Consider the following 24,737-nt stretch of genomic DNA (forward strand, 5'->3'; position numbering starts at 1 on the left):
TGATGAAGAACGCTATTTTCTAACATCAGGTCTTCCTGAATGTAAGCAGAAAAAGGTAACATTTTTATTATTAGGACTTGACAAACACTCTTCATTGTCGCATACTCTGGCCTAATTACTTTAATATTTTTTTATCTGCTGAATAATTATCCTTAGGAATACTGAAACTTCTAAATGAAACTGTACATGAAGCAAAGTTTATTTTTTTATGAAAAAGAATTACCTGTTCAACTTTTACAAGTTCTATAAAACTATTTATTTATGTTTTTTAAAAAATTTCCTACTTTTCTTTGATACTTGCAAGTGTCAAATACCAACTATACTAGGATTTAGTATTTTCTTTCTCTTTGATTCCCACCACTTGGGTATGCTCAAGAATGCCCACAGTGGTCAACAGTAGGAAGGCAAGGAGGAAAATGAAGGGAAAGGAAGGGGAAAGACGTAAAGAAACGGGTAGTAAAAAAAAAAAAAAAAAAAAAAAAAGGCAAAGCAAAATGGTGAGGAAGTGAACAAAAAGAAAAATAAAAGTGCATATGGGGCTATTCAAAATATTATTCATTATCAATATTAATCATCATGAGACTGGGGATATTGTTTTGTCACAGAGAAGTGGCTTAGAAAGAAAAAAAGAGGATGAATGTAAACAGGCAATTCTTAGATACTGTTAAGTCTAAAGAGTCAAGTCATTGATCTGAAAGAGAACCTGTACATTTAATATTTTTGCAAATGATCTAGAAGGGTCAGTATGTAGAGGAATCTGCAAGTTTGCAAAACAGACCAAGTTCTATCTTGGGTCAAGAATTCTAGGCTAGGGGATTTTAACTATAGAAGATTTGTGCAAATCTTTATGACTAGCAGAAATGACAGATGAGTTTGAATGTAGATAAGTGAAAATTAATTTGGTTAAGGAAAATCCAAACCATATTTAGGAAGATTTTCCTCCATCCACCCACGATGATGGAAAAATATATAGCTGTGAACAAAATACTGTCACTGTCTTTATGGAGCTTATAGATTAGAGCAAAGACAGACACTGAACAACTAATTTAAGTGTGATGGGTTGTGTAGAAGCCCAGAGCAAGATAACAGGTGAACTTAACCTAGACTGGAGGTGGGGAGTCAAGAAAAAGGCCGAGGAAATAATGTTTGAGACTTAAAGGATGAATAAAATCTAAAAAGAGTGGGGCAGGAACAATGAAGCATTTTAGGCAGATGAAACAGCATGTGCAAGGGCCCTGGGCCTGAAATGTATACAGCAACAAGGAGACAGTTACAGATGGGGCTACAAAAATGAGCAGAGGCCAGATCGTGCAAGACTTTATGTGCCACACTAAGGATTTTAGGCAGAGGAAGGAATAATTAGGTGTGTTCTAAATAGATTCCGAGGGTTGCAGGGTGTAGAATGGATTATGATTGGAAATGGGGAGACAAGTAAGACAAAGTACGGCAGGAGAGACTACGGTGGCTTGGACTGGGGATGAAAAGAAGAGCACTCATTTGAGATATATTAAAGAACTCAGTTACTAGATGTAGAGGATAAGGATAGAGTCATGGACGTCTTCCAAGATTCTGGCTTGAGTAATGCCATTTTCTGAGAAAAGGAACTCGGGAATAGACAGAGATCTGGGGACGGAGGAGATAACAAATGCAGTTTGTGACAGTGGAGTTAGAGATGTCTGAAAAATCACTGAAGTGAAGACGACGTAAATTTGAAAAACACTGTAACTGAAGCCATGGAGTGAAGGATACTGCCTAGGGAGAGACGAAGAGAGCCTAGGACAGAGCCTAGAAGAATTCTACCATTTAATACTTGGGTAAAGTAGAAGGAGCCAATAAAAGAACTGAAAGTTTTGACCCAGGAGATTGACCTGTGGGTCACTGTTGACCTGAAGACAGAGGCCCTGTGTACTGATGAGATCACCAAAATGTTGAGCATTATAAGCAGACTATCAATACCAAAACAAAACGTACTATGCTTTGAGCCCACATAAAATCCTGCCTGGTATAGCAATATCTGTGATAAAGGTCCCAAGAGAGCAATAAGTGAGCAAAGAGTTGAGTACTCTTGTGTGGAAAAACTAAAAATCTTAGGATTTGATTCTGAAAACAAAGATTAAAGAAGGATATGGTCGATATAAACAAAACCATGAAGAACATGGCTAATGAAAAAAGAACATTCAATAAAATTTAGGATATCAGATAAAAGAGAAAGCCCTTTATAATTTCAGGCAAATAAAGAGATTTCAGTGAATTTTAAGACAAAGAATAGAATTCATACATTAAAACTATAAATGGATTCACAAAAATATAATGCAAATTCATGATTGATAGAACAAAAAATAGGTTGTCCTAAGAAAAATTAGTATGTTTCAAGGCAATACAAAGATGATGAGCATATCCTTCCACATTTTTCTTGGTGTCTATGTTAGAAAACAGTGGTCCAGATGGACTAAATATTATCCAATATGATATCTCATAACCTTACAGACAATAGAGGACCAATGGCTTCAGGTGACATTCAACAAAATCTTTAATTTTTTTTTTTTTTTTTTTTGTGAGGAGATCAGCCCTGTGCTAACATCTGCCAATCCTCCTCTTTTTTTGCTGAGGAAGACTGGCCCTGGGCTAACATCCATGCCAATCTTCCTCCACTTTATATGGGACGCTGCCACAGCATGGCTTACCAAGCAGTGCGTCGGTGTGTGCCCAGGATCCAAACCGGGGAACCCTGGGCTGCCACAGCGGAGCGCGTGTGCTTAACTGCTTGCGCCACCGGGCCGGCCCCAACAAAATCTTTAATTAGACTTATCAAAAAAAGGTAATAGAAACATGACACAATTTTTAAAGTGTATTATTTTTTATTTGGTTTAGATAGTCACCATTAGCATGAAATGCTACATTCTAAAATAAATATTAGGGGCCCAACATCAATATTCTATAAATTGGTGTTTCACAAAATTCCCTGATCATAAGAATCACCTGGGTCACTTATTAAATATGATTCCTAGGTCTCCCATCTGGAGATTCTGTTTCACTAAGCTTGCTTGCTACAGGGCCAGAGAATCTACATGGTTTGACAAGTGCCTCTAGTGATCATTATGATCTAGTTTGGGAAACACGAATGCAAATAAACTATGAGTTCCTTGAAAGTCAGGACCATGTCTTAATCAGTTTTATATCTAGTGCCTAGCACAGTTTCTGGGACAGAGCTGGGAATTAATACATGTATAGATCACTGATATTATAGTCTAAAACTTGCCATACTAATAGGTGCAAACTTAAATGACCCTGATAGTTGTAGAATCTTCTTGTATGTCCAAATGACAGTCCCAGCTGACTGGGCTTAGGAATTTCCCTTTACCTAGTTGGGACTTTTTCCTCCTTATCCCTCAATGTCAGATACCTTGTGCTGTCTTACTCTATTTCTCCACAATCCACAAACCTCGACCCTTCTTTTGCTCCAGTGCAAATTCGGAGGCTAGGAGTGAGAAGAAAGTAATCCCTTGTGGCTATGTCCCCAGCAGTCACACCCCCAGAGGCCCCATCCTGCTCCTCACCTGAAAGCCCCTGCCCTAGCTCCTGTGATGAAATGCCCCGGGGAGCCTTCCTACCTGAAGAAGGAAGAGGAACAAATACTGAGTCTAGGTTTTACTTGGAAATTCAGATGATTAATCTGTCAGTCCTAGTCTACAGTCCATTGAAACACAGGGACATTTATAGAAAAACCTTTGTGGTAGCTTAAAAATTGGATTAATTTTCCTGTTTATTCATTATTTTACCTTCTTCCCATTACTACAACCATTAAAAAAACATCCAAACTTAACATTTTCACAAATGCTGAGATTGTATTGAGAAGAGGAGAACTCATAAGATTACACTCAGTTCCACAGGAGGCTGGGGATGGATGGGGGAAGGAAAGAGAATCAAGTGGGCCAATTGCGAGGGCCTGAGGGAAGAAAAGCCTGGCTGGAGGGCAGGCTTGAAACCACAAGTGCATAGCCTCCCAAAGTGATGACTCTGAGGAGACAATACTCATTTTTGGCTGTTCAGGTTCTCTCATGACTTTGTCACTTTTAAGATAAATGATGAATGACAATGACGAGGGAGGTAGGAAAACAAAGTGGGGGCTAGAATGTAACGTAACATAAATAGCACAAAAAGCAAGGGCACAGCTACACTAAAATGGGAACTCAGTATGCGGTTCTTGCTTGTGGCGCGACTAGAGAGATCCAGTTCACATGAGATGGCTCAGCATGATGCAATTTATAAATACCACATGTGCAAAATGAACCTAGAAATCAAAGAAAAACCGTGAAAAATGGGGTGTGCAAATGCAGGTTACACAGGTTTAGAGTGTGTGATAACATATACCTAAGAGAGTAATCCTTCCAAAATTAATGGAATGTTTCTACCTTAAATTAGAGCATAACGCTTTTCTATATTAACCAGTTTCAAAGACACCATGCTGCTTATCATGAAAATCCAGTAAAGTATTGATAACCACAAAGATAAATGAGAATCTTAGTAATTCCTTCTGGTGTCCATCAGAAGTGACTGAGTTCCAGAACAATGAAGTAGCTCCACATTTCTAAATAATACAATTACCCTCTCCATCAACTGTCACACAGGGTCTACCTTGGCAACAGAGGCAAAGAGTGGCCTCTTTAGTAATTTTCCCAATCTTTGACTAAGATTTTGAAAATCCAAGTTAGTTTATAACAGGGTAGCAGTTTTTGTCATTTAGAACCTTTTCTCCTCTGAAAACCAGAGAATAATCATTTGCTACAAGGAGGAAGCAGCTGGTAATAAAAGTTAGTGGTCTTATATTCCAATTCAACAATGATGAAAATCTTCAGTATTCTTCTATGGCATTCAGAAACGTCTTTGTCTTACCAAGTTCATTCATTGCATGTCTATGCTCTTCATCAAATGAAAGTTTCATTAGAACACATACAGCAGGACAGATCTGATGTTCAACAGGAGCTGGCACTGAAAAATAAAATTGACATAACCATAATGCTTTGTTTTCTCAAAAGCAATGATGTTTATTATACTTAAAAAATGTACAGGGATCACTAATATATCCCTAAGGCATAGTAGTTCAGTGGATCAACAAATGTCTGCTGAATAAATGAATAAATATTACGAACATGGAAGAGAAAATATGGGTAAAGGGCTTTTCTTGGTTCCAAAAAAATGTTTACCACTCATCTGTCCTTGAACCAAGTTTGTTAGAATAAGTCCCTTGCAGGTTTATGCTATAACTCAAATAATAATTTAAAATTATATGAACTATATTAAAGAATAAAAACATTTTGGTATAAAGCTGTTGAATTCTGTTTATAATTTTTATGGAAACTATTGTCATGAGTGTGGGTTAAAAGCACATGGCTGTGTACAATGTAGTAGAGAAACCCAGTACAAACCTAGTAGAGAAAGTTTACCTCTAGACAGATACTAGATAGTAAACAAAAATTTAAAGAAAAGGTGTCCAAGAAAAAGTACCTCTACATTTAATACTATGTACAAGGATTCTAAACTCGTTATTTGAAATAAAATTTAAAAAGCAAGTCTATTTTTCAGAAGTAATAATATTATTCTATTTAACTTTTTAGAGAACAGGTACCAAGAGCGCAACATGCAAGTCATTATATAATTGTAGATAGCCAAAAAAAACAATCCAGAAAGACAATGTTCTCCCAGTAAAGTATCTCATTAGTTCTCCTCATCTCTAAGACAAACAGATATAAAGGACTATTTCTGCTGTTTTCTTATTCTTGATAATTTTTAGTTTTTAAATAAATTCAGCTCTATACTTAAGCTAAAAAAAATCTGCTAAAGCTTTATAGATTGTGTTCTCTCCATCACTCCTCGCCTGCTCCTCAAATCAACAGGTTGATACAACAGTCATTTGTCGTGTCTGTGTTATGTCTTTGTCTGTGTGCGTGTGTGTGTGTGTGTGTGTTCTCAGGTGAAAGGAAGGTCTTACCTTATATACTTACTGCTTTTGGTTCTTGCTACAGGAATGAAGTAAGTTATATCCCCAAGGGTCCCAACTCCCATGTTCCCTGCTCCTGAAGGAGAGGGGCTGGTGGCCAAGGGTCTCTCCCTGAGCAAAGAGGTGGGTGGCTGATCTCCCCCAGCAATTGGGGCCCATCGCCTGGAGCAGGATGGTGTAGTAGGCTGAGAGTCAGAAGATCTGGCCTCTGTTCCTGGCTCCACCACTTACTAGCTGTGAGGCCACAGGCAAGTGTTTTAGCCTCTCTGAGCCTCAGTTTCTTTGTCTGTAAAATGGAGATGATAATACCTTCCCTTCCTACTTCACAAGGTTGTTGTGAGGATCAAACAACAACAGATATAACACAACTCTGTATCCTCTGAGAAGGTGACAGGCAAATGTCAAAGATTAGGGCTTGGTCCTTAATAGCTGAGGGAAATTTTATATTAAGTCACTTGCCTGAACTTAATCTATAAAACAAAAGAGATGGGTAACATAACTGCTCAAGTTCTTTCTAGGTCTACTATGTTATGACTCTATAAGTCTCTCTTGATTTCCTGTTCTTTTTTGGTTGCATAGTACTGTATATAACATGTTCCTTTGCTAATTGTTTCTAGGGAAATATAGACTTAAGCTTTAAACTATGTTAGCAGTATAGATGGCTAATATGAATTTCCCTTTCCTACTCATAAAGACAACGTACTAACTAAAAAAGTTTTATTTTTAAAAATGTTTACATTTGCTTTGTAACATGCACTATGACGTACACTACAGGGAACATACTTGGATTTTTGTCCTGGTCCATGCCTTGTTCGTGGGCTTCCTGCCACTCCCAACAGGTTTCACAGTAAGCTCGTATCTGTTCCAAAAGATGAAGGACTCGGATTTCACGCCTGCCTCTCTTGTCATCAGGCTGTGAGTGAATGATGTTGTGGAGTGCTGCACTGGCCCTGGCCCGAGCCTCTTTACTGCCCCGGGAATTTCCCAACAACACAGAGTCTTTGTCATTGCCATGTAAAAGCTGGATGAGGAGAGGAAGACATCCAGACTGTCGCATGGATATACAGCTGTCTTGGGAGCTAGACATAGCTAGCAAAGTTCGCGACATATCATCCTTATCATGAGTACCAAGCATTGACAACAATGAATACACCATTTCCACCTGTGGGCCAAATGAGTTTAGAAACAAAATTATGACTTTAATATCCAAAAGCCAACACCAATGAAGTGATGAATGGGATATTTATTGTAACTTATTTAAAAAAACAAAAACAAAAAACCCTTTCCAGGATGAAATAATGAGCCTTATTTCAAAATTCATATAATCATCACCAATTTGTTTATATGAGTAAATAGTAGTAGTAATAGTATACAGTGTTGAAAGAAAAAGTAGGTTCTTACATACTTAAATTGCTGTTTGTCTGGATCAGCTGGGGACAATCCATTGATTATAACGAATGAAAAGCAACTAATTTCTTTCTCTCCCTCTCTCTCATACATACACCCAGAGTGAGGAATGTAGTTTATCTAAATTCTTTACACAATTCAAAATTTTATTTTACTTCTTTTAATCTACAACTATAATTAATAAACAGAAAACACTTTTCAACAATTATTATTTACTAAGTACTAGTTCTTGGCAATCACTCTCATCAGATTATAATGATAATATTAAAATTATATGATTTCTCGCTTATACATGTAAAAATATTTTGTCATTAAAAAAAGAATGCCATGATCACATAGGGAGTACAAAGCCAGGATTCTTATTCAATTTTTGTGTGTGTGTGTGTGTGTGAGGAAGATTAGCCCTGAGCTAACATCTGTTGCCAGTCCTCCTCTTTTTGCTGAGGAAGATTGACCCTAGGCTAACATCCATGTCTATCTTCCTCTACTTTACATGTGGGATGCCTGCCAGTGCATGGCTTGGTAAGCTGTGTGTAGGTCCACGCCCGGGATCCAAACCCGCGAACCCTGGGGCCACCGAAGAAGTGGAGCGCATGTACGTAACCACTATGCCACTGGGCCGGCCCCTCAATTTTTTTTTAAAGCAACTGTTAAGCATTAATTACTCTCTGAAAATGAATTTTAAGGATTTACTTAGAAGCAGATTAGAAACAGCAAACAGTACCCTGTTATCCTGGACTGTGACCAGCCTCATTTCAAAGCTCCAGACTATTACATAAAAGTAGAGGCTATTATATAAAAAATGTATCATCTCTATAAATCAGTGGTTCTTAACTGGGGGCAATATTGGCCCCTCTAGACACTTATGTCAATGTCTTGGAGACAGTTTTGGTTGTCACAACTGTGGGAGGAAGTGCCATGGGCATCTAGTGGGTAAAGACCAGGGATGCTGCTAAACATTGTACAATCCAACAAAGAATTAATCAGCCAATAGTGCTGAGGTTGAGAAATTCTACTCTAAATGTGTAAACACACACTATTCTTATATATGAAAGTTTTAGGAAGGCAGTATAGAACTGTGGATAAATGGGCTTTCAAATTCTGGTTCCACCACTTACGAGCGAGCTATATGACACTACCAAGTTATTTGATTTCTATAAGCCCATTTCCTCAGTTGCAAAATGGAGGAATTTACCTAGAAGGGTTTTCTCTGTGAAGATTAAATGAAATAATACATGTGTAGGGCAGTAGCCAGCATTCAAGAACATACTAAAGTCTTAATATTAGCATGCATAAATCACTTCAAAAGAAAACAGTGTTCTAGCTGTCAGTTTTCACAACAATATTGTTGAATACTAGAGATTTTCTTTATAGTAAAAACTATGTGTTGATGTTGGACAGATCTGGGGTCGAATTCCAATTTAATTACACAACAGCTTCCTGAACCTTTTTGTTTCAGTTTTCTCATTGAAAAGAGGCATAAGACTACTTTACAGGATTTTTGAGAAGATCAGAGACAATGTACATACAACTCCTAGCACAGTTACTGGCATAACTGTGGTCCCAAGTAGTAGCTATTGTGAGTTATTAAAAAGATTAAGCCTCATATTAACAATATCATTGATTACTCTAAAATTCATTTCTTAAATCAACATTCCTTATTTCAGTAATGCTTTTCCTAGAAGCTATTATATTATTAAAGAAAGAGTATGTATAGTATGCTGTGAAAAGAATTAATGGAATTATTTAGATTTAACTGAAAATGCAGGTTAGTAATATTAGAATTTCACCTTTGTCAATATAATATTAAAGCCTCTGGCTTCAAACAATAATAAAATAATTATTTTCTTTTCAAACATACTATTCCCAACTCCTAAAATATTTGTTAACATCTGGGAGAGCTGTATAAAGCTCACTTATCAGCACTGGATAATGTTCAATTTCAATAATTTTTCCATCCACTTAAATAAATATTTATTAAACAGTCATTATGTGCAAGGTCTGTGCTAGATGCTGCAAAAGATACATAAAAAACAGTCCCTGTTTTCCAAGAGTTTCCTGCAAACTGTAGTGATTCAAAGGAGGAAGACAGATGGCATGGGGAGGTGAGAGGATCTTGGGAATCAGAAAATGTTTTGTAAAGCAGTAAAGGCTGAGAAGAGTTCTGAAGGCTGGCTAGGTTTCTGACAGCCATTTTGCCGTAGGGTAGCAGGTGGAGGTGTGTGCCACTGCAGGCAAGGCATGGAGGGAGAAAGTCACAGGAAGTGCTCGGGAAGCAGCAAGTAAGCCAGTATTGGCTGGAGTTTAGGATATTTGCAGAGAAGTGGATGATAAAGCTGAAAAAGAATAAAAACTATCTAACTTGGGACTTTTTATAATCCTCATATTCCTTTTGTCTATGCTTCTTTGTGTAAAAAGATGTCATTTCTTTATGAGACTGTGATGATGGAATCAGAATTCTCCGCTAGCTGAATTTAAAAGACGAATGAAGAATTTTCTGGCAGAGTATTCATGGTGTTAGTGAGCAGGTTTATAATCTTCTGTTACCTTGGTTCCCAGATGACTTGTCAGCCTTCGAGGAGCAGAGTGTGTACTACTAGAACTCAAAACACTCGCTGTTTCATGATCCATTCGTGCAGCTGAACCCTAGAAATTAAGCAAATTATAGATAGTATAATTTAGACTATAGATACATATAGCTAACTTCATGTTAAGGTACTCCTGTCTTTACGGTAAACAGCTAAATATACCATTAAAAAGTGTGAACATAACTGCTCAAAATGAGTATTTTTACCTATAAACTTACTAAGTAGATTTTAGAGAAAAACTGAAGAAAAGGAGATTTGTTGCAAAAGACGGTTAAACTACAGTGTGTAAGTAACGAAAAACTGAAGAAATTCTAAGAATAATATTTTTTTCACAGATCAAAAGACATGCAACCACATTCAGTTAAATATAAATTGACTGACAGAAAGCTCTATTGATTGATGAAATGCTCCAAATTACCACAAAACTAACTGTGAATTCGGTACAGTCCAAGTTCTCCAGGGGCTCACAGTATAGAGAGGACTGCTTGAAACTTCTATTGGAGAAAAACATGAAAAAATAAATAACTGCAGTGTGATATGATAAGCACCATAGCAGAAGAATGTATAAAATACTGAGGGAAAACAGGAAGAAACAACTACCTGCTTACGAACTATTGAAGGCTGCATAAAATAAGTAACACTGAAGGTAGGCCTTGGATTTTGGGGTAGGAGACTGATGGAAGAGCCTGTGTAAAGGTGTAAATATGGAAAGCATGGAGCTCCGGTATAATGTGGATAGAACACAAAGTGTATGGTGGAGGATAAAGGTTGGGTTAAATTATTAAGTGTCTCGTGTCATTTTAAAGATGTTGCTTTCAAGCTGTGGACGTTGCAGAGCTACTAGACTTTAGGCAGGAGAACGGCACAACCAGAAATATGTCTTAAAAAGAGTCTAGAGGACAGGATGGAGAGATCACAGGTGGGAAATCAGGAAGAGGATATTTTTAGTAGTTGAGCAGCTTGGAGGGCACAAAGTAAGGCAGTGAGAATAGGGAAATGGGGATGCCCTATATACAGGGGATAAAATCAATTGGCTTGCTAACTAATTGAATGTGAGTACAGAGATGCTGGGAGTCAAGGACAACTTGGAGGTGCCGAGCATGGATAAATGGGTAGATACTGGTGCCATTAACAGATACAGGAAACCAGGAAGAGATGATGGCTTTCCGTGTGGGAACTGAGCTCACCTTTGAATATACTGACATCCACTAAGAATGCTCAATGAGCATCTGAAAACAAAGGATGCAACTCTAGACAGGAGTAGGGGCTACAGATAAATATCTGGTACCTATCAAAATATAGGCCATAGCTAAAGCCACTCATTAATGATTAATAATAATGACTATAAGAATTTCATTCAATTAGAAAGCAATATTGGCAGGTACTCTGTTGTAGTTCTCAACTTTTCAACAGGAAAAGCTAGAATATAAGCTCTTTGAGGGCAGAAACTTTATTCTGTTCACTTCTGTATTCTTAGTACCAAGGGTAGTCTTAGGCTCATAGTAGGCATACACAACATATTTGTTAAATTATGAATGAATGAGGAGCTAGTAGTAAAATTCATAAGAATATCAGGACTGGGGACACCATTGCTGGTTCTCATTGTCTTTCAGATATACATGCTCTGGCTAATTGGAGAAGGAGGTGTGGCAAAAAGAAAACCACGATGGGAATAATAGGTTTTGAGGATTTTGAGTTGGTATCTCCTACTCTGGAGGGTACAAAGGGTTGGAATGAGTCAATATCTTGGAATATACCCCATTTCCCTAAATTTTGGAACCAACAGACCTTGTAACTTCCTTTTATGCATAGAGTTCACTTTTGGTGACATGTTAAAAACTTCCCGTTAGCCAGCAACCTTAACTATTCATCTGCTAAGTTCCACTGGTAGACAACACAGAAAATTGTTAACCAGCATTCCTAACTGATTAGTCAGGATTCTAATAGGTTATAATTAAATGCTCATACAGAGATGTCCGAATTTGTTATAAAAAGCCCTTAAATAGGCAATACTCTGAAGCTCATTTTTAAAAGGGCTGCTTAGAACTTCCATAGAGGTCACATTAAAGGCCAAGGTTAGGTTTTTCTGACTAGTCCACAAAAACATATTTTATACCATCATTTGCAATAATGTTTTTAAGAAAAAATTACATTTGTAAATGTAATTGTAAAAATTTTTTTTTCAATTGTAAAACTCATTCAACCATACACTTAAAATGGGTACATTTTATTGTATGTTAATCGTTCCTTAATAAAGTTGATATTAAGAAGTCCTAACATGAAAGGTCTTTTTTATGTCCCCCATATAAAAGCATGAAGACTCACTTCTTCACACCCACATAGGGAAATCTAGGGTTGAATTAAGAACACTAGTCAAGTCTCAGAATGGCTACCCTTTCCAGGCTCAACTCCCTTTGTGGGTCTGGATGCTTTATGCTGATTAGCCCCCTAGAGATACTTCTCAATTTGGAGTAGCTAGTTAGCACTCCTCCCGGAAGGGAGAAGGGGCAGCAGAGGAAGACTCATCTTGCATCTCTTTCCACTGCCACCAGCTACCAGGTGCTTTTACAACGGTCTTTCAATTCACATGCAACCAAACAACAAATATTTATTGAGCTTCTGCTACTTTCTAGATACAGTGCTAGTCACCAGGGACATAACTGAAGAAGACATTCCCATCCTCACTGTACACAGAGTCTAGACAGGGTGCTCAACATGTAATTACATAGTAGCGAGTGCTTTAACAGAGGCTGTATGAACACACAGAAAATACTCAGTCTTGGGAGAACAGGTGGGCTTCCTAGAAAAACTGATATCTGATTTTGGACTTAACTATGAAGAGGAGTTCAGCCAATAAAAAAAGGGGGGATTAGCCACAAGGCAGGCCAGACAAGGCAGAAGCATAGGAATACGGGTGTGTGTGTGTGTGTGTGTGTGTGTGAGAGAGAGGGAGGGAGGGAGGGAGAGGGAGAGAAGGAAAGAGAGAGACAGCAAACTACAAACAAATTTGGAGATAAAGAGCTTACTCTGGTTGCAATAAAGAGGACAGATTTGAGGCAACAAGACTCAGTAAAGAGAACAGTCAGGGGGCTTTCTTCAGTAAATTCAGGCAAGTGGCCTTTCTCGCTCTACACTAGAAGGGGAACGACTCCTTATCCTGAAGCAAACATACTATCTTTGAGGATATCTAAATATGGTAGGTAGGCTCTAAGACAACTCCTAGTGATCCTTGTCTCCTGGTATTCATGCCTTTATGAAATCCCTTCAAGTATGGGCTAGATTTAATGACTGGCTTCTATAAAATAGAATGCTGCAGCAGTGACAAGTCACTTCCAAGATAAGTTTACAAAGACTGTGGCTTCCATCTTGGGCATTTTTTCTTGTTCTCTCTGAGGGAAGAAAGCTACTATGTTGCAAACTGCCAGAGGCCCAGGTGGCAAGGAAATGATATCTCTGGCCAACAGCCAGTGAGGACATGAGGCCTTCCAATAGCCATATGAGTGAGCTTAGAAGCAGATCTTCCCCTAGTCCAGCCTTGAGATGACTGTAGCCCCAGCCAACACCTTGATTGCAGCCATGTGAGAGACTCTGAAATAGAGGCACTCAGCTTCTATTTCAACAATAAATGTTTGTTGTTTTAAGTTGCTAAAGTTTGTTGTTGTAAGCTGCTAAATTTGTTAAGCAGCAATAGAAAACACACTGTTTGAAACAAGAGAAACCAGAGGTTAAATTATGAAACAAGGGGAAAATTACTTCCACAACAAAACATGTTCCTGACATTCATTTCAATGTAGATAGCAAATCTTCTTTAAGCTTCAGTCTTAGTATCTCCCTATAACAGCTCCTTGATTTTGGGACACTCCCTCCTTTCCCAATCTAGCTAGAAATCCAGATGCATTTATTATAAGGAGACATTGAGAGAACTTTCCCATACCTACACTCCTTGTAAGCCTAGAACTTGGGCCTTGAGGATCTTTCCTGGGCCCTTTAATGATGGCTAGACCTGAGCTGACATCTTTCAGAAGGACTTGCAAGAAATGGTAACTTCCTAAGAAGTGTTTCCCAACCAACTCACGACTAAATTCTGAAAAAAACTGAGTGTGATTAACTCTCTCACAGCCTCAAGACCTTTTAAATCAGTCACGTTGTACATCCTTTGAATCAGCCTTGCTCACTGTCCAAAGATATAAGTACTCTCTATATCATTCTCGACTCTCAGCTCTAAAATGTGTGAGACTCTATTTCACACTGTTCTCTTTCTTATCCAACTTTCCTTATGGAATCCAGGTTCCACGCTTCATAAGTACTTCTACATCCTCAACATTTCACTGAATGCTCCTTCTACTCCTGGCCTTAACTGAAACCTAGCTCTCACAGGACACCACTTCCCCCTGCAGCCCTCTTTCCCACATCTCACAAACTTCAGAGTGAGCAGGTAGCACAAGTCAATGTTTTCTTCACTCTTCAATACTACTTTGAAACCATTATCCTCCATCTTCCCATAACAGCCCCAAATCTCTGTGTTATAATTACCTTTCTCCTTACCCAGTGCTATGACCTACTAAACTCAAAATCACTATCCTCAATCATTAAATATTTGGCACAAAGGTCACTGACTTCCTTCCACTTCAATCACTGCCATCATTTTGCCTAACTTCAACATCCATGCACATGACCCATTCAAAACCCTGGCCCCTCAGTTCTCTGATACTGTCTTCAATGACATTTTTCTCCTCTACTCAATTTCAGCCATTGACACCCATAGCAATATCCTGGGCCATTTCCCATTACCCCAAAATGCACCATCTCTGAATAATGCATTTAGTTATCCTGTTGTAACTCTGATAGCCTATTGTTCTAGCAATCTCCTTTAACCTTCCCCGAGAAAGCTTCTTTGAAATGACTAGAATATTCAGTGCATGGATCTCTCTACATACTCCAATTTGGATTTCTTGTGATCTATCACTTCCATAATTCTCTTGCTAGTGTTCAATTGCTTTGCCTCACGGTTATTCCATCCCACCTATCTGGAAACACTGCAATTGTAGATGAATCCAACTGTCTATTTTCTCTACACCGTATCTCTATATCTCTACTCTGATATGAACTGCTGAGCAGTAGTTGATAAACTGGAGCACATGAGAAAACCACACAACTCTCCAGGATGCTGCCCATATAAGGTTTATCATCACCAATACACCTGGGACCTTAGTACTGCACCCGCAATCCTTGCGTTTCCCTAGTCAGCTCTCCTTTCTTGCCTCACAGTGACTATTTTAGGCATGCCTCATTTTGTACAAAACTGTGGCTCTTCTCCTTCCTTTACCACAAATGATTTTACCTTCTAATTTACAGAGAAATAGAAACCATCAGAAAAAACTCCCTCAACTTCTTGCTACCCAACCGACAAAATTACCTGCCTCCATCTCCATCTCCATCTCCTCCTGCTGTTGCATCAGAGGCTCCTTTTCTCCCATCCGAGGCCCATCCCTTCACGTGTGCTCTGCATCCTCTCCCTCCCCATTTCTCTTTGTTCTTTTGGATCTTCAACCTTTTTCTCTCCTGGCTCTTTCCCATTATCATTCAAACATTCTCATCTTGTCTATTTTAAAAAACAGACACAATCTCCAAATTTTCTCTTGAATCTGTACTCTGCATCAGTTAATGGCCTTTTCTCTCTTGGGCAGTTCACACTCAGACTTTTTGAGTTAGGTACAATTGCTCTCTTCTACTTTTTAACACCTTCCATTTAAACCTCAACTCACTTCAATATGATATGGTAGGGAAGAAAGCCAATGAAACTGCTTTTGCCAAGATCAGCACTGAACTTCTCTTTTTTTTGTGAAACACAATGGAGATTTTTCAGTCCTTATGGTCAATGGTGGATACTGTTATCTGTTTTCTCGTTTTAGGAATAATATTATTACCTTGCTTTGGGATTTTAGCCCAGGTCTTCATCTTCTAACTCTATAATCATAGAGGATGTAAAAATCTTCCACACATTTAATTATCACATTCTTCATCATTCGTCTCAATTCCAAACCCAAATATCTAATAGCCTAGCTGACATTTCTACTTCAACTTCTCAGACTTAATTAATATCTTTAAACTTAACATGTCAAAACTAGATTACTTTCCCCCACAAACTTGCTCCTCATCTAATGTTATCACTGAATTGCATCACCATCCTTCTAGCTGCCTAAGACAGAAACCTGGGAATCATTCTTGACTTCTCCTTCCCCCTCAAATCTCACACCCAACACTAAAACCTATGGATTCTTTTTTTTTTTTTTTATAATTTTATTTATTTATTTTTCCCCCCAAAGCCCCAGTAGATAGTTGTATGTAATAGCTGCACATCCTTCTAGTTGCTGTATGTGGGACGCGGCCTCAGTGTGGCTGGAGAAGCGGTGCGTCGGTGCGTGCCCGGGATCCGAACCTGGGCCACCAGCAGCGGAGCGCGCGCGTACTTAACCGCTAAGCCACGGGGCCGGCCCAAACCTATGGATTCTATTTCCTAAATATTCTCAGATACTTAGATACCTGTTGACTAAATCACTCTCTCAAATCTATCAGTTCTTCCCTAACCCCCAGGCCACCATCACCTTTCACCTAGATTACTGTACCTAATTTACCCAATCATTTTTGAGGAGTCAGAATAAATTAATCTGTAACTTTCTCTAGGACCAACTTTACCCTAAAACTAGGTTAAGTGCTTCAAATATGTGTTCCTGTAGCACTGTGTACTTGCTCTCTCATAGTACTTACTACACTTTGTGGAAATTTTTCCTCTGTCTTACTTGTAGATTATAATTTTCTTGAGGACAAGGTAGCATCTACCTAGCCACCACCATATCCTAGAGTTGAGAACAGACTTGGCATAATGCAGATGCTTAGTAAACAGATGATGAACATTGATAAATGAGTTTTATATTATCTTTCAGGGGAAAAGGGTCAAGAAAAAGGTTAACAGTAGAGTGAAAAATGGGCTGGGGAGTAGAGAGGTGGGGATAAGATGAATGGCTGGAGGGGACCCCTCCAACTAAGTACAATTCCTTTTCACTGCGTACAGAATCAAGCATCTCTATTTTCTGCTTTCCCCTTATTCATCCTTAAATATCCATTGCCATTATAGGCACTCAAATGTTTGAGGAGGGGGCCTAGAAGGACTATGCCTGACAGTTACACTTAGCAGAGTTGGGATAGTGAATTTCAATTACACCTGCTGGGTCAGAACCCCTTTTCTATCATCCTGTTGGCTCACTTTAGAAAGGATTCTACTACAAAAGTAGTAGCAGTCTCCAACTCACTGTGAGAAACCCGGCATAAGAGGGAAAGAAGCAAGCATTTGCCATTTTTTGTTTTTTCCATACAAACTGTATCTGGGAGTAATCAAACAGTAGATAAAGAGAAGTTTCTCTTCATAGACATATTCCAGCTAATTTTGTAACCCCTAATGAATTAATGGAGCTAGGCACTAAGTATCAATGGTTGTTAATATCACAAAAAGAGAGACAACCAGATATTATGTGCATCCTCCTGATGGAAGACCACAATGCCACCTATGAAAAAGTCTTGCCAAAAAAAAAAAGAGAGAGAGAGAGAATTGAACCCAAATCTGACCACATCTCTAGATCCAACTAGCAATTTATAGGAAATACAGAAGATAGAGGAACATGTCACATAACACCATGGAGATGTTATCAGGAAAATGTAGACTATAAAAAACTCTATAAAGCAAACAACTTGGTTCTTCGACAGATAAATAGCAAGAAAACAAAAGAGACAAAGAGGGAGCCTATAGATTAAAAGAGACTTCAGAGACATATTAACCAATCTTAATGCATGAAACTTATCTGGACCCTGAGTCAAATAAATTGTGAAAAATTATGACATTTATGAAATAACTAAAAATTTGAATACTGACTGGATATCTGATGCTATTAAGGAATTACTTTTAGTTTCTTTGGAAGTGTAATAATGGCACTACAGTTATGTATTTAAAAAAATGTTCTTATCTTTTGGAAATACAGTGAAATATTTATGGAAGAAATGATGATGATGCCTAGGATCTTCTTCAAAAAGAAAATGGGAGGGCAAAGTGTATGGGGTACATGCGGATTACTATATTATCCTGTCTGCCTCTGTATATGTCTGAAATTTTCCATAATAAAAAGTTTTAAAACACTTATTAGCAGCAGCAAAGGTTCTCTTACCATTTCATCTTTTCCCACTTTTAGTTGAACTTCATCACTACTTACTGGCTATCACTAGAGATCTGGTTCTAAACTTTAAATAGAAAAGCTGAGAACCAATTCATAAAACGAATCACACACATAGTTATGGACTAAGCAAGCAGGGATCTGACCTGTATAGTTTCCTTTTTGCTGTCTCTTTCCATTTAACTTCCAGGGGAGATTAACCACAGATCAAGAAACTCTATTTCTAGAAGGGATGTCAGTCCTTCCTTCCAATCAACACAGACTTATTTTTATCTACTATTTATCAGAGACTGTGGGGCATGAAAATGAACAAAACTAGACAGAATCCTTGCCCTTCTGGAGCTTGCAGTCTAGTGGGGGAAACAGATATTAATCAAATAATCCCACAAATAAACATAAAACTGCAAATGCGGTAGTCTTCAAAGGAGAGGAACACAATAGGACAGCCTTTAACAGTGGGATGTGAACTATTCAAGCCTCCTGAGAAGCCATGCTTAAGTTCAGACATGAACTGATCTTAACCGAGTGAAGTGGGATGAAAAGAGCACTATATGGAACAGGCACAGATTGTGTGCAGGCTGCAGAAGGAGGAAGCCCAGTAAACAGGAGGTACTGAAAAGCCAGTGTGGCTGAAGTGGTCAGAGCAAAGTGTGACATAAAGCTGACAAGTTAGGTAGGAGCCAGCTTACATAGGTCATAATAAAGGGTTATCTTATTCTAAGAACCAAGGGAAGCCAATAAAGGGTTTTACAAAGAAGGTGATTTACTCTTTGTAAAGATCATTCTGGCAGAGTGGATGTAGGCAGGAAACCAGGTGAAAGAGGGGGTGCAGTGAACTTCCCTGTGGTGGTAAAGATAAGTGCCCCAAGGTAGGAGCTTTGGTGGATCACGCTATTGTGATCCTAAGAAAGTCCAAGAGATTGATTTTCATTTTCAATTAGTGTCAATTGGAAGATGTGCCATTTAAACAGAGGGAAGAAGTAAAACACATACAAGTGAACTGAAGCAGAGGAGAGTTCCAGGCAAAGGGAACAACATGTGGAAGGCCTAGACATATTCAAGAACCAGAAGAAGCTAAAGTTGAGGGAGTGGTGAGAAATGGGGGCAAATAGTTAGAGATACTGCTGGAAGAGCAGGCAACATAAAGAACCTAGAATCTATTCTATGGGCAGTGGGTAGCCACTTAAAGGTTTACACAAATAAGTAATATGATTAGATTTGTGTTTTGGAAGGATCACTCTAAGTAAAGTATGAAGAATACACTAGAAAAGGCAAGGCTAAAGGCTAAAACAAAAGTTAGATCTCTATATAAACAGAAACGTAATTTATCATTTTTAACATTTGCATGGATATACCACATGGGTTCCATGATGCCAGGATCCATTGTCCTCTTCAATTCTCTATCTCCAGAGTCCAATACAGTAAATAGCACATAATATTTATTCATTTAAAAATAATTATTAACAGTTACTAATAACAACAACAATAGCTGTTACCTTTAATGACTATCTACTATAAGCCAGGGACTATGTTAAGTGCATATTGCATTTAATTCTCACAACTATATCATCTTATTTTACTAAAGAGGAAACATTAAAGCTCAGATTCTGTTACTTGTCCAAGGTTAGTCTCTTAACTAGTTAGTGGGGGAGTGGGATTTAATCCCAGGTCTGCTGACTCTCGACACACACAACCATTTATCCAGTTGACTGCCGGGTAATTTAACCAGTTACTTATTGATTAATGTACATTCAAATTATTTCTAATTTTTACTATAATAAATAATATAATGATGTATCTCTTCAAATATGTCCGAGCACTCATCAAATCTTAGATGTTATAATGATGAGCCACAGAGCAAGCACATTATAAATTCAGATACAATATTACAAAATTGCTCTTCAGAAAAGTTGTTCCATTTCACACAACTAAAAGCAGTATATGAGAATGCCTGTTAACTTACTATTACTAATACTGAGTTTTACTGATCTTTGCCAACCCAATGGGCTCCAAAAAAATCTCATTTTGGTTGTAGTTTATATTTTATACATCCTTACTAATAAAATTGATCATCTTTGTATACGTTTACAAGTCATTTTTATTTCTCTTTTCAATTCCTGTTCATGTCTTTTGCTCATGTTTTAACAGTCTTTAAATAGCTGATTTGTAAATACTCTTAATGTATTTTGAATTTTAACTTTTTCCTTGTCATAAATATTCACAAATAATGTGACCTTGCTTTTTGTTTGCCCTGTAACCTTGCTATGATTTTACAGCATACTGAAATTTTACATTTTTATATGAAACCTATTGATCCTTTCTTTTATGGTTTCCTACCCATCTAGAGATTATAAAAATTCTACCCACATTTTCTTCTAATCTTTTCATATTTTTAATAGTTTTCATTTTTGACATTAAATCTAATCTACTTAGAATTAATTCTGATGTAAGAAGTGTGATAAGTATTCAACTATTATTTTTTAAATGGACAGCCAGCTTACTGGATAAGTAAGGTTTTAAAGTACGTAATAATTGGCATATGACCCAAAGCACTAAGAGTAGGTTTAATTTTAAGCAAACAATTTTTTTTCTGTCAAAAGACGAAACTTTGTTCATTCTACATATACGTAGGAACACACAAACTTTCCAAATAATTCCCTAAACAACAAAGAAATAATTTAAATGTACTATTTAAATATAATTTCTTTTGCCCTAATTTACCATCTATAACTTAAAGAGTTTTCCTCAGCATAATACTAACTAGTAATACCAAAACGAAATATCTCTTTGTTTTAACTCTGTATGATAAATTTAAATACTCAAGAATGCGACATTTTAAGCTTTAAATTTTAATGAACTAATAGAAGCATGCTCTTTTTTTTATAAATAATATCATCAGAAGTAACCTACAGACACTAAAATATTTTATATCAACAGCAGGAAAATTACCTTAAAACCAAATTAGTGAAATTCTATTTTAAAAAATCATTCATTCACAACATAAAAACATTCATTGAAAAAGTGTGGAGAATACAGAACATCTCAAAGAAAAATTCTGTCATATTAGGATGCATTCCAATAAACTCTCACAGAAAATTGATGGCAGCATAATAAGATAATTCTACATTTAAAAAAAAAGTTGACTTCCATAATTTTGCTAAAAATGATGTGATAATAGTTAAACATAACTAGGCTGTGTCTCTTTACTTTTTATGAGCATTAGAATCATCTTTTTCAATGATAAGATTTGGATTTCTAGATTTATGTAATCTTGAAGTACAACAGAAAACTATAACGAAATTCTTATGATAATTTTTAAAAATATAAAAATGTCTTTGCAAAGAACACCTTAGAGAAAGAGCAAACCTATTCAACACAAGCAATAATAACTAGGTCAAATGACATATATAATAAAAATGCAGCTTAGCATTTATTTTTCAAAAAAACTCAACTCACACTAATCATTTTAAACTAAAATGGAAACACACAAGTGACAGCTATAAAATATACTCAGAAATTTTGAAAGCATTATTGTTAGATGTAATAAATAAAAATGATAGCATTATGGTACCAAATTCTTCTGAAGATGTCCATTCAGGACCAAGAAAATAGATAAAATTTACAGATCATTCTGAGGACCATCTCATTCCATATTCGTTTTAAATATTTAATTAAAAACAAAGAACAATAAAATAATTTATTTACCTGCCCACTGCCAGAAGTTGCCATGTTGATTTCTGCCACTCCTTGACCTTCATTCTGCCGCTCAGCTTCATGTGAGCCGGCTTCATGCTTGCTCTGAGATGACCTCTGTTAATATGGAGTTAACATCATTACATACAAAAATGCTGTATGCTTTCTTAGCCCCAGCTTTTTTTCTTTCTTGTTTTAAAGGTTTGAATGCATCAACTATACAGGTTTACAAAGGCACAGAACTGTACTTCATACTTCATAACCTCCAGCATGGCTGGCAGTGGACTATTTCGGTAAGAGGAAAGTGAAGTATCCCTTGAGCATTAGAGCTGCACAAGACAAAGGATTTTCTGAGACTCACAGAAACACCATCCTCCACCAGCTGTGCTCACATCACTATCAGGAATATAACCCAACTAGAACAAATAACTGTCTTTTCTGCAAGGTCACATAGTTCCGTCATTTAATGGAGCTCGGAATATAACAGTTAAACTACTATCTAAGCTTACAAATACCTTCTGTGTAAGTATATTTATACATAGAATGTATATACATCTTCTTGCTAATAAGTCATATGAAACCAATAGATAAGCTCTTAGATTCTGACATGAATAAAACCAAAAACCTTTTCTAATGTAACCACCATCTGTTATATGAAATGAAAACGACAGATTGTATCCAGTAAAAGCAGTCATTTCAAGAAAGATTATATCCAGGACAAAGCAGTCACTTTGTAAAAATACCACTGTAGAATCAAAGAAATAAAATAATTTTTCCATCATCTTTTACAGAAACAATTACAAACATACTTGCTCTAGAATAATGATATTCTAAAATAAAAATTATACTTTTAAAAATCTGACACATTAGTGGATAATTATCTTACAAAATGGCTTCCACTGGAACCTTTTTAAATATCAAGCTTTCCTAGATCATTTAAAATGTGACTTAAAAATTAATTTACATGCAGCAATTCCATCAATAGTATAAGTTATATGAAGGCAAAAGTGAGGTAGCCTCAATAATTCAGAAATGCAAGAAAAAATAGTGCTATCTGAAAATTACACTATAAAATTCAACAAAATCAACAAAAGTAGAGACATACAAAGTCAATTTAGAGAAAAAATGAATTAAAGATCATTAAAACCACAAAGATTTGACACTAACATTACTGAAGATGTCAATATAAAAGTAATTACTGAGCATCGGCCATGTTAGTTCCTTGTACTAGGTGCTGGGGAATACAGTGCTAGCAAAATCAGACATTGTTCTGTGTGCTCTTGGAGCTTACTATCCAGTCAAGGATACTATCAAATAATGAGAAATAACAAAGTTAAAACTTGGATAAGTGCTCTGAAAGAAGGGTACAAGGTGCTATAAAAATATATAACACAGGGATGTTATATGGTCTGGGAGTTTGGGGAAGAGCTCTCTTAGAAGTGCTGTTTGAATTGAGATCTGAAGAATAAATAGGAATTCTGGGAAAAGGGTAGAGGATGAAGGTTTTAGGTAAAGAGAAGATCATATGTCAAGGACCTGGGGTGGGAGGGAGCAGGACTTGTTCTAGTGTATCAAAGAATCATAGTATGGGGAAGAAGTCAAGATGGCAGCGTAAGCAGACTCTGAACTCACCTCCTCCCGTGGACATAGCCAACTTACAACTACTCGTGGAAAAATTACCCCTGAGAGAGAACTGAAAACTGGATAAGAGGAACTCCTGCAACAAAGGACAATCCTAATTGAGGTGGAAGAGGCAGAAACTCCCTTCTGGAGAGAAAAAACGCCGCCTTCACAAGCCGGCAGCTTCACAGCCTCCCAGAAGCAGCCCAAAGGTGCGCAGCCCTCCCTGGAGGAGCGGGGCCCTGAGCTGGGGAGCGCCCCCGCTGCAGGCATTTTGTGGACCCAGCACAATCGAGACAAGTGGCATATCTGACTTTGCCTGCTACTAAAGCATTGGGGAGTACCCCCAGAAAAGCTGGTTCACAAAGAAATTAAAACCGGCTCTCAAAGGGCCCACACGCAAACTCACCCATTTCAGAAAGCAACCTAAAAATCACCAGAAAGAAAGGTGCACAGTGCTTTGGTGAAAAGAGACTCACCTGATAGGCTCTGAGTGCATCTCAGTGAGAGGTGAGACCTCTCCAGGGACTGGTACATTGGTGGTGGCCATTGTTGTGGCCTGGTGTGAGCGTGCGGACAGATACCACTGGAGTTCTCCCTGGGGCCTACTAGCCCAGGGTCTGCCCCACCCACTAGAGCACCGATTTCATCCAGCTCAGCCAGGGCAGGCAGCCCACCCTAGGGACTGACCCCACCCAACAACAAGCCCTCAGGCAACTTGTGGGCCTGCACAGATTGGTGACTGGATTCTCTGCAGCCTGGCGACTGAGCCCACTTCAGTGGGGCAGGACGTGCACAAAGAGTGGGTGGAGAGTGTGGGGCGGTGGTGGAGTGTGTGGGGCTCCCGCCGTGGAGAGACTGGATCCCCTTCAGGAGGTCAGGGCGCGCACATGGGGCAGGATTGTGTTGACTGTTTGTGTGTGGACCTATGGGTGGCGGGGCTTGTCGGCTGCAGAAGACTTGTGCTTCTCAAAGACCCACATAGGGGGTTTGCCCTGAAACAACTGGGTGCTCCCATGCCTGAGGCCAGTCCCATGCAGCTGCAATCCTCAGAGAACTGACAAGAGACCTAAAGGCTGGAGGCTTATAGCAACCGTAAGCCCCTGAGCCTAACAACCTGCCACGCTGGGGGCCTACTCACTTAAAAGAAATATTGCAACACAAATGTGGTATTAGAACTTGCAGCCAACTGTGCTGGGGCTTCCCACA

General features: G+C 38.0%; 1 protein-coding gene across 11 annotated transcripts in view; it reads right to left on the reverse strand.

Moving 5' to 3' along the window:
- APC (APC regulator of Wnt signaling pathway) overlaps positions 1-24,737 on the reverse strand; it is a 131,678-nt gene that overhangs the window by 15,648 nt on the left and 91,293 nt on the right. For 5 of the 11 annotated variants that reach the window (XM_087429924.1, XM_087429920.1, XM_014796743.2 and 2 more), the window contains 5 exons: positions 21,921-22,025; positions 9,953-10,051; positions 6,782-7,160; positions 4,894-4,989; positions 3,558-3,611 (listed from right to left, as the gene is read on the reverse strand). In XM_087429924.1, the coding sequence (XP_087286050.1) occupies positions 3,558-3,611; positions 4,894-4,989; positions 6,782-7,160; positions 9,953-10,051; positions 21,921-22,025 (733 nt within the window). The remainder of the gene's footprint in view (positions 1-3,557; positions 3,612-4,893; positions 4,990-6,781; positions 7,161-9,952; positions 10,052-21,920; positions 22,026-24,737) is intronic. The other 6 variants (XM_087429926.1, XM_014796764.2, XM_087429927.1 and 3 more) reach the window with 3 other exon arrangements.

This window comes from Ceratotherium simum, chromosome 4 (assembly GCF_057802395.1).
Source record: "Ceratotherium simum simum isolate JZ-2026a chromosome 4, ASM5780239v1, whole genome shotgun sequence".
NCBI lineage: Eukaryota > Metazoa > Chordata > Mammalia > Perissodactyla > Rhinocerotidae > Ceratotherium > Ceratotherium simum.